This window comes from Anolis sagrei, chromosome 3 (genome assembly GCF_037176765.1).
Source record: "Anolis sagrei isolate rAnoSag1 chromosome 3, rAnoSag1.mat, whole genome shotgun sequence".
NCBI classification, from domain to species: domain Eukaryota; kingdom Metazoa; phylum Chordata; class Lepidosauria; order Squamata; family Dactyloidae; genus Anolis; species Anolis sagrei.
This window is the reverse complement of record NC_090023.1, coordinates 88,529,012-88,540,265: the sequence shown is the minus strand read 5'-3', so window position 1 is coordinate 88,540,265 and position 11,254 is coordinate 88,529,012. Positions and strand designations below refer to the sequence as shown.

At 37.2% G+C, this 11,254-nt stretch overlaps 1 protein-coding gene across 9 annotated transcripts in view; it reads right to left on the bottom strand.

The window, feature by feature from the left end:
- Window positions 1-229: 229 nt before the first annotated feature.
- The window catches only part of MAP7D2 (MAP7 domain containing 2), a 75,234-nt gene continuing 64,209 nt past the window's right edge, over window positions 230-11,254 (bottom strand). For all 9 annotated transcript variants that reach the window (XM_060770079.2, XM_060770081.2, XM_060770083.2 and 6 more), the window contains 9 exons: window positions 10,300-10,544; window positions 8,922-9,048; window positions 8,192-8,396; window positions 7,448-7,552; window positions 7,071-7,124; window positions 5,378-5,456; window positions 4,296-4,482; window positions 2,764-3,035; window positions 230-1,745 (listed from right to left, as the gene is read on the bottom strand). In XM_060770079.2, the coding sequence (XP_060626062.2) occupies window positions 2,786-3,035; window positions 4,296-4,482; window positions 5,378-5,456; window positions 7,071-7,124; window positions 7,448-7,552; window positions 8,192-8,396; window positions 8,922-9,048; window positions 10,300-10,544 (1,252 nt within the window). In that variant the 3' untranslated portion in view covers window positions 230-1,745; window positions 2,764-2,785. The remainder of the gene's footprint in view (window positions 1,746-2,763; window positions 3,036-4,295; window positions 4,483-5,377; window positions 5,457-7,070; window positions 7,125-7,447; window positions 7,553-8,191; window positions 8,397-8,921; window positions 9,049-10,299; window positions 10,545-11,254) is intronic.

Here is an 11,254-nt window from a genome sequence, read left to right as displayed (position 1 = left end):
AACTATAACAATGAATGAACAAACACTATCTGCTATAAAGTGTTGTGTGTGTCATTATATGTTGTCGCTTCACAACAGAAGCGACTTGCAGTTTCTCAAGTCGCTCCTGACACGACAAAAAAAAATTTATATGTTGTAATAAAGCACACTACTGAACTCAAAAAAAAAAAAACACACACACACACACACACACAGTCACCACCACTAGCAAAAATATAACTACAAGTGATCGATTTGGTATTTTTTATTGTTTAGGAGGGAAATTGCAGAATAAACTTGAAAGACACTATACCATGCTACAACATACTGCACAGTCACCAAAGGACTCATTTTTGCTGAAATACATCAACATAAATATTGTAAGCATTTGTGTATATATATCACCACATTGTTTCATTAACAATTTTAATTCTTCAACAGGGGGCCATTTTGAGAGTCACATGAATAGAGAGCTACATGACATTTTAACACATCCCTAAATAAAAAAGTTTCCAGTTTCATTAGCTTCAACAGAGTTGTTTGCGGTAAAGAATTGGGCAGAACTGTCCTATAGGCAGTGCAGAATATGGCACAAAGGAGTTATTTGTGCACAGTCCAAGTCCGATTAAACACTTTTAAGGGCTGTTGGCTTTAATGTAGGACATCCAAAAAGTTCAATTTGCCCACTGAAATCAGAAGAATTTTAAATGCTTAATTGGGCTGAACATGCCCTTAGTACGAATTATAAAATGCCTATGTATTTTCAGTAAAGGATTTCTTCACAAACGTGTTTGTTGAGAGATTATAGGCTATTACACACATGAATACAACTTTTGCCTCTTGTTGTTATGCCTTGCGATACCTTGTTGCCCACGTTGATATACTGTTTGCTGTTGATTATGCAATGCAGTGTTATAGGATATTTGTAAATCCCATGAATGAAAACCAGCGGATATTGATAAGAGATGTTATATCTTGGACATTAACATATCATCAGCGTAGACCTCATAATACATTTGCCTATATAATAATATAATACATGTGGTTAAAGGTATTGGTCTTTTTTCATGAATAGTTAAAATTAAATATGCTTTCAAGACTCGTTTAATAAGAGCTTACTAATTCCTTTTAGCATTCTATTAGTGGTAGCCACAGTTCTGTGCCAAGAAAGTTATCGACAGCAATGTAATGCAAATAAAATGTTTTGTGCCATAGTTTAATGAGGGATAATCCACTGTCTACAAGAAACCCTCTTTCATGGATTCCAGCAATTGCATATTTTTCAAGCTTTCTCAGTTAATAGATGCACAACAAAACGCCTATGATAAATGGCATTTAAAAACAATATTTTCCCAAGGTATAACAAACAAACCAGAAAAGACTTGCACATGGCAAACACAGGAACCACTATTTCATTCCAATGTCCTTTTACAAAAAATCCGGATGATTCAATGACGACATTTTAAAAAATGGTTTTAAAACAAATGGATGGACTCACTTGGAACCCATTAGGATATATATTTTCTTAGCAGCTCAAATTCTAAACAAACAAACAAAATATCCCACAATGTTCCCTGAAATCACATTAAACTGAAGTTTCCGTTGTTTACCAAAACGACTACTTGCTCAACAGTACATGTGGGAAGACAGTAAGTTCAGTGCAGATTAACATGATTTCCAGTGTGGACTGCAGCAGCTTCTTTAAATGACAAGCTCTTGTTGTACTGAGAGCAGCAGTGGTCGTATTCTATATTCTTCTATGTCCTCTGTTAATCAAGAAAAAATATACAAAGTGAGCTTGCAGAAATTAATTGATTCATTTCATATTTCTCTTCTATGTTATATCACTATTCTCTTATTCTCAATCGCTGAAGGAATGAAACTTAAAGGGGAAAACTGAGCATGCATTAACTCAAGAAGAGAAATTGATTTTTTACAGGCACCAGTTTGTTCCTATTTGCTAGACTTTTAAAATGTTTATGGGCTGCTAATGTTCCATGTTTTGAAATACACTTTTAAAAGCCCTAAAAGGAACATGAGGTAACCAAATAGATAACTAATAGATATCAAACAAAAACTTCCCTCTGTCATAGAACTGTAAAGACTTGTCAAACCAAGTGGAACAAGCTGAAGGAATTCATAGAGAGGGAAGGATGCAAAAGGAATCAAGAAATGAGCTTAAGGCTTCAATGTCAACTGAATCCTAGTGTATTTCAAGTTTTGCTTAACTGTCAGAATATTATGATTTTTAAGAGGCAGAGAGGGAATTATTAGTATTAGAAGATGGCCTTATTTTTCCACAATAATTTCATCTCTTTCCACCACATAATTTGTGTATGAGAAAGCTATGAATCCACATGTAAGGTAATTTAGTAAAACAGGTAACTTGATTCAAGGAAGTTCTGCCTTACCAAGGAAAAAAATAAATTAAAACCTATATTCCCCAGGAAACATAGTGGTATTTTATATAATGTAAGTATCCAGATGAATTCACAATAGGACAATTGTGTGCAGGAAATGCCAAAAGTGAGAGAAATAACTTGATAGTACAGTCATGCTACAATCCTGTATTCCCTGAAGCAGGAATAGTATGTTCTTCTGAAGATGTTTATGGAGCTATAGAAATCCCACTTCCCTTTGTATGTTTCCCATCAGGATGCTTTAGAAGTACTTCTGAAGACAGGCCTATTCCCCTAGTTTCTGTTGCATGCTTTTGCAACAGAAAGTAATAATATTCCTTGAACAGCTACCAAAGTAGTTACCATAAAAATTATACTACTGTACCTTGTTGCTGAATAGCAGTTTGTCAACAAAAGCTGTTGAGAGTTGTCTCCTGTCCTGGACTATTGAATCCATCAATTAAATTTTTATTACAATCATCTATGCTAATACTTTCACTTGATAATTTTGGGTAAGAGGCCTGGCCGGTGAAATCTAGTAGTTCTTCAAGAGCCTTCCCATTATTTGATCCATTTTGGTCCAAAGAAACACCAGGCATCATCTCATTCAGTGGTGAAAACTCAGGGATAGATATGAGCTCTTCTTTTGAAGCAGGGCTATAGAAAGAGGTGGAAGCAGAGGAGAATAAGGTGTCACCCTATATTTTAGTAGCAGAGAGGCAGAATAACACTCATGACATTGGGCTCATCCAGACCTGCCAAATGAGCACGTTTTCATTACTGTAATCGCCACTTTTATTCTTGAGATCCAAATGATGTTTCCCTTATCCCAATGTATTTTTTTTTTGCCAATTACCATAACATTTCCTTAGCTCAGTGGTTCTCAACCTGTGGGTCCCCAGGTGTTTTGGCCTACAACTTCCAGAAATCCCAGCCAGTTTACCAGCTGTTAGGATTTCTTGCAGTTTAAGGCCAAAACATCTGGAGACCCACAGGTTGAGAACCACTGCCTTAGCTGAACATAGCAGTTTTCACTGTCCTGATGCATTTGAATTTCAAATTCACATGAACCCTACTGTTATGGTTCATTTAGCTTGGGGTAGTCCTTCTGCATGCAATGATGTGGGATGTGGATACTCATTCCCCAACAAGATACGGCCTCTTTACAGTCTTTGCAGGTATAATCTTTTATCCCACTTCTTACAGGTGGACAAACAGAAATGAAGACTGCAATATATGTGGGAATTCCTCTGAGGGGATGTGCAAGTGGATTGGACATACCCACAGCTAATGCCACAGTCCACATTATACACTGCCCGCAGACGATCCAAACCATGCTACCCTTCTATGTACATTTTTGAGAAAAGTAAGGAGAATGTTTTAGATGAGTAAGTGACAAAAATATCATTAAATTGTACAGGCATAAATCAACACAAGATGACACTCTAGATGAGCCCAATGACATTTCAACTGACTCATTTTATAATGAGTGGATAGCCAGAAACATATTTTAACTTTAAAGAAACCTGCATTTCTGTGCACATTTGTACTTAAAATTAAAACCTATCTGACACAGTGGGATATACTTCTGAGCAGCCATGCATAGCTTTGGGATGCATACTTTCCTTTAAAAGTGGATGAGTTTACCATTTTGTACATGGTAATTAAAATACCAAATATTGTTTCTGAGGCCTTGTGGGAAATAAAATACAAGAAAAGCATTTCTTTAATGAAATGAGAAATAAAACTTTAAAATTCAGGTGTAGGGTGCAATAAGTTACTTGACACTTGAACAAGAGGCTTGTGCAAGTACACTGAAAAAATACAAAGAAATACAGTTGTAATGCAGGGTCAGACATGTGGAATCAGCAGTACAATTCTCTGGATCCTGACCAGTTTTTGTAAAACAGTGCATACCTCACATCCATAGACTGAACTTCATCTGCTGAATCATCCATGCTGTGAGATTTCCCATCCACTGCATCCAAGTGAATAAGGCTCATAAGTGGTTTAAGTCCATTAGAAAATACATCATGAGGGAAAGAGTCAGGCACAGCACAGCCTAGGCCTTTGTCATCTTTACAGTTTGCCAGTCCATTCATTTCTATGAAAGCAAATTCATTAGGAAAGATAATTAAAAAAATACAAACACAATGAACTTAGTCTTTGAAGCCAAAGATCAAACAAATACATCACTGTTGTTTCTAAATAGGTCTGCACTATAGAAAACATATAAAATATTATGTCCGAATAGGACAGGGGTCATTCAAATGGAAAGGTTTAAGAAAGGTAAGCAGACAGCAACTTATTGTGTATTAATTCTGTTGCTCTCCAGTTTGTGAATATATGTGTGTATGTGAATTCATATACAAGTTAGAGACTTAGAAGACTCAAAGGAGGATTTGGGGTTATCATGTCCCCTTCGTTACACAGTTTGCTCAGCAAACATAAAATCCTACAGCCAAACTATGAGAGACAGATTTTTTTTCCAAAATAAACAAATGTAGCTGCCCTGGATTGATTTTGAATATTACTCTTTCTAGATCCGTATAGTCTACACTTACTTGAATTCACTTCCAAAAAAAGTCAAAGCCACTTCCGCTCCAACAGTGCAGAGGGATTTAGGAAAATAACTGGGGTGAACATTTATGTAACAGTGTTTACATTGTACCTTTTTAAATACATGATAATTCAAGGTAGCTTACAGTGTGTGAAAATAAAAAACAACCACAGTAAAGGAAATATCAACAGAACAATAGAAAAGATTAGACAGGATTTACTAGGTAGATGGGACACATGCAGCTCCCAAGCATCACATAAGTAGACTCTCAGCTCCACAAACCCTTATTTTAAAAAATAATAATTTCCTCCTGCTTTGGGTAAATTTGGCCTCAAACTGTCCAAAACAACTTAAAACCAGTTGCAAATGCAGGGATTTATTCTCCATGCCTAACCAAAACAATGATTAACCAAAACAGTCAATAGAAATTCATTTTTACCAGTTTGACTGATGGCAAGTGGCTTTGGTTGTCTGTCCACATTCAGAGTTGTTGGCACCTCCAGTTTTGTGTCTTCCTTCTGCATGTTGAACCATGAAAAATCCATTAGATATACATCTTTGTAAAAAAGTTATTGCAGTAAATCTCACAAGTTATTTCTTTCTGAAATGTTATAACTCTTAGTAAAGTAGATCCTGTTTGCATAGCAATCAAAAACATATTGTTTCTTATCTGCAGCAAATAGTCAGTTTTGACTCTCCTTAGAAGGATCATACTCATAACATTTATTTAATAGAGGCAACATCATGGTTAGCAATACAGTAGGCCCTCTGTATCCCCAGATTCTGTGTCAACTGATGCAACCATCCATGGCTTGATTATATTATAAAAAAGAAATCCAAAAAGTAAACATTGATTTTTGCCATTTTATATAAGGACACAACTGTACAGTGCTATTGTATATAATGGTACTTGAGCATCCACGGATTTTGGTATTCGCAGGAGTCCTGGATCCAATCTCCAGCAGATACCAAGGTACCACAATTTTGCTTCTCTCATGCCTGTCATTACCATGGCCTATGCTAACTTGGGGTTATGGGAATTGCATTCCCACAATAGCCCCAAAGGGGAAGAGGTGTAAATCAGTTCTCTCTGCTGTCTAGAGCCAAAGTGCACAATACACACACTGGCTTTCTTCCTCTGCAGATTTCTCTTTCTAGGGATGTAAGCTGGGAAGGAAGTTTGCTGAGGGTGATACTCAGCAGAGCAACTGCAGGAAGGAAAACAGTCATGATCCTTTGCTTTTCTGTTTACTGCTATTAATTGCAACCTTTCTGGCTCCTTTGTGTAAGAGAAGACAACTAATGAAAAGGGACTGCATAGCTATATGTAACATATACAGTAGGCCCTCCATAGCCACAGATTCTGTATCTATGGATTCCACCATCCAAGGCTTGAAAATATTCAAAACAGATAAATTAACCCCACAAAGCAAACCTTGATTTTTGCCATTTTGTATAAGGGACAGCCACCAGTGGCGCAATGGGTTAAACCCTTGTGCTGGCAGGACTGCTGACCGAAAGGTCGGTAGTTCCAATCCGACCAGGAGAGCATTTAGCCAGCCCCCTTTTCCATCTTAAACTTTAAAGGAGACCTGGCTCCATCCTCAGGCCTTTCGCACAGAACTTCTGACGTTTCAAAATGGCTCGCCAGGAGCTTTGTCCAAGAGGCCTGTGGTCAGAGGCAGACCTCTCTGCTAAGTTTAAGGAAGAAATGTGGGGCTGGGAGGTGAGGATGGCAGTTCCATCCTGATTCTCTTCTAAAGTGCTTTAGTGCATTTTCCTGAAGCTTTAACTGTAATGATGTATTTCAGGAGATTGCACTAGAGCTCTACAGCACAGAATTTTGATTACTTAATCAAACTAAAAATCCCAACATTTAATTGAAGTACCACTTCACCTCCCAGCACTTGAAGTGGTATCAAACTTATATAAATGTAAAGTGTAGGAAACACTCTATTTCTCTATATCAGTGCCTGCACAAATATTTATGCACTTGTACAACCTCTGATCAACATAAGATATGGCTCTCTGGACCGAAATATTTGTTCACCCAATACATAGAGATGGTTACAGTTAAAGATATATTTTTATTACTGTGCAGTATAATAGCCCTAGACTTCTCTTGTCCTTACCTTAATTTCTGGTGTTTCACTTTTTCGTGTTCTTTTCATTATTTCATCAATTCTCTAAAGCATGGAGTGGAAAAATATCTGTTTACTGTCTTCTTCTTTACAAGTGAAATTGGAATTTCAACAATATATAGTATAGAAGCAATTGCTTTGCCTTCTAAAGGTTCTATTAAACCTACATAGTTCTACAGAATTGCGGTTAAATTTTTTTAAAAAAATATTTGGATTGACATGCAAGTTAAGGTGATATGGCCACTACTATAGTTCCCACTAAAGTTCAATCTGATCATCCAACTCTTTTCTTATTCAGGTAGTTCATTTAGAAATGGGTTTTCCTACATTTTTGGGAGCAAATAAAAATGACAAAATCTTCATGCTACCTTCTTTCGCTCCAGTCTTTCTTGCTCTATCTGTTGCATAATTTGTTCCCTTTCTAGGCGCAGATGTTCAGCTGCTTCCCGGGCCTTTGCTTCTGCTGCTTCTTTCTAATAAAATGCACACATGAACAAACACAGACCTTAGTTATTCAAAGAGAAAGAAGTTATCAGCCCCCCCCCCCCCCAGAAGATTTAAACATACTGCCTATCCTTGAAATGTAGTTCTGAAGCTTGATTTCTGTTCGCAGTTCATCTTAACTTTATTTATATTTGCACTACTATGAGCACCATCTCATAATTCATTACGATCATGTGGGTCTGGCAAAAAGCACAGGGATGTATATGTACCAGTGCCTCCAAATTCCAGAAAGGGAGGATAATAAAAGAACACAGGAATCTGCTGTACACAAAGTACATCATTTTCTCTGCTACAGACCAATACTGTAAGGATATTTGAACAAATGTCTGAGAAACACCAAGTTTTATCCATAATAAAATCATAATAAAACTGTATTTATATATCTTTATTTATAATGTTTATTTATAAACATTCAATGAGAAGAACTTATTATGGTCTGATTTGGTCTAAGTCCGATTCATATATTGATGTAAGAAATGGGAAACCTAGGTAATGTAGTAATATTCCTGTATTTGCTGCTTTGTACGTAATGTTGTGTGATCATTTTAAGAAATAACACATCTAAAATACGAATCCAGTTTACATTTTACACTTCTAAAAGTCCATACCTGTGTTTCAATCATAGCTCGTAATTCTCTTTCCTGCTTTTCCCTTAGCATACGTTCTTCTTCAGCTCTTCTTTTAGCTTCCTCTTCAATTTTTCTCTTAATCTCTTCCTCCTCACGCTTTCTTTCTTCCTCTCGTTTACGGGCCTCTTCCTCCAGTCGGATCCTCTCTTCTTCTGCCTTTCTTTCCAGCTCTTCTCTCTCTAGCCTTCAAAAGTCACAGCACTTTTTAAAAAGACTGGCAGAAAGATTATACCATTTATTGCACTGAACATGGCACTGAATGACAATGCCATGTTTTCAGTGCATTTTAAAAATGTTGGTGGAAAATTGAAGTTATGCCTCCAAATTATGAAGAAAGGGACAGGGAGCCCATGGTTAGGAAGAACTTCCTAACTGTGGGAGCTGTTCAACAGTGGAACTCTCTGCCTCAGAGCATGGTGAAGGCTCCTTCTTTGGAGGCTTTTAAACAGAGGCAGGATGGCCATCTGTCAGCAGTGCTTTGAATGGAATTTTTTGCTTCTTGGCAGGGGGTTGGACTGGATGGTCCATGAGGTCTCTTCCAACTCAATGATTCTATGATTCTATTGTCAAAGATGGGCCATGATTTAGAATTATTACAGGCATTAAGAACAGTTAATTCCCACTTGCCTGAAGGTGATCCTAATTGAAAGCTGAACTGATGCTACTTGTCTAAGACTACATTGCTATTAATGGGGAAGGGGGTCAGTACCTTTTGCGCTCTTCTCTCTCCTGCCTTTCTTTTTCCTCCTGTTCTTTCTGGAGGCGAGCTTGACGTCTTTTCTCTGCTAGAATTCTTGTAGCTTCCTCAGCATCTGTTGTCCCGGCTGCAGTTTTCCCTAAGGATATTTTATTGGATGAAATGAGTATTTGTAAATAGACAGATTATCAATCAGCAACATCAAGATTCCAAAATTGAAACTGTATGAAACACTAAACTCCTTCTTAGATCTCCAACTGTATGAAATAGTCCTTTGCTACATTTTTAAAAAGAAATTATTTATTCATTTATTGCATTTATATACCGCTTTTCTCACTCCCGGGGGGGGGGGGGTGGTGGTGGGGGGGGGGGTCGTGGGGAGAGACTTAAACCGTTTCACAGAATACTAAATGGCAAAATTCAATACCTGACATGTATAAAACATCACATATTAAATCAATAACATATGACAATCAATTAAAATATTTTAATTGTATAGTGTAGATTGTTATGGCATCAAATAGCTGTCAGGTTGTAAGCCGCCTTGAGTCACCTTCAGGCTTGAAAAAGGTGAGATAAAAATATGGCAAATAAATAAATAAATAAAAACTATAAAAGAACAATCACAGACACAACATAAAACATTTAGATCTTACATCAATCCTGAGGTTATCTTTAACTACTTCCATATCTCCATATTTCAGTCATTCACCGAATGCCTGCTTGAATAGCCAGGTCTTAAGCTGTTTCCTAAATGCTAGGAGGGAGGAGGTGATCTAATCTCACTGACGAGTGAGTTCTGCAGCTAAGGGGCCTCCACCGAGAAGGCCTTGTCTCTCGTCTCCACCAATCACGCCTGCAAAGGCAGTGGGACTGAGAGCAGGACCTCCCTGGCAGATCTTAGTATTCTTGCTGGCTCATAAAGGGAGATGCATTCAGACAAGTAAGCTGGACTGAAACTGTTTAATGGATTTATAGGCTAAAGCCAGCACTTTGACTTCTGCTCGGTAGCAGACTGCCAACCAGTGGATCTGATGCAACAGGGGGGTTGTTCTTGAACGCATGTGAGGATTCCAACTACAAAAGTCATATAATTTTCAGGGTATGATACTATATTACTGGGTGATGGTGCTAGAAGACAAAAACACAAAACAACAATGAGAAACATAACTGACTGTCATGCATGTTTATTTTTGTTATGGGTCTTTCCAAGCAAACCATTCCAGGTAATATGAAGTGCTATTGAGGGACAGGTATAGATGACACTCTCTGAATTTACACTTTTCTTTGCCACAGAAATTAAACTGACAGAACTAGTTATTTGAATCAACAGATTTAAAGTGTATAGCCTTAAGGAGTAAACATAGAAGCCAAAAACAAACAGACACACCTTCACTGCTTTCTATCTTTCCAGAAGAAGGCACAACTTTTTCAGCTACAGGTTGGCTTGCAGGTTCTTCAGCAGGTGATGTTTGGGCCTTCAGGCTAGTATTTTCCCTTTGATTATCTTTATGTTTTTCTGCCCTTTTTTTGGGTGTTTCTTGGTTGAGATTTGAAGTGGTGCGATGTTTCGCAGGAGAAGCAGGAAACTGTTTAATAGTTTTTGGAGACTGAGGATAAGTCTTTGTGACGGACCTTAAAGGGAAAAAAATCAACATTTCATTACTGTAATAACAGAGGGTTTAGGAAGTACAAGCCTGTGATTGAATGATCAATATTTCTTCTAGACATTTACAAGAAACAAATAATGAAACAATAATCTACAAACATGACACAAAGTGAAGGTTAAATACGCAGGTTGTCCTCCAGCCAAAATAGGACTGTGAACAGGAAGGAACAGATCATGTGCCAGTCATCAAATGAGTTTGGGGCTTTTTTAAAAAAAAACAAAAACAGAGAGACAGTTGTATAAACTGGAATTAATAGCAATTCATTTAGGACTGGCTCAGAAAAAAATGACATTGTCCTGAGTCAGTTTGAATTAATTTTGATTGGTACATTTCCATGATGTTAAAATACTTGAGTGGAGCGGAGGAGGGAGAAAAAAATGTGATACGCACAAGGATATGAATACTGAGGTATTTAGACAAGCTTAAATGTCACAGAATTATAATTGTTGTCTTCAGGCAAGGACTCTGTTGAATACATTTAAAGAATGTTTGAATACTAACATAGATCTAAACATAGCAATCATAGATAGCAGTTACTTCAATGAGAAGATAAGCCAAAATGCTTTGGTTTTGTCCTGTAAAATGATTCTTATAGATCTTGCAGCCAGGCATCTCTTGCAAAAGATCTGTACCACTTCCGGACTTGGCTCTAATTTCAGACAGACAGAAACAGAA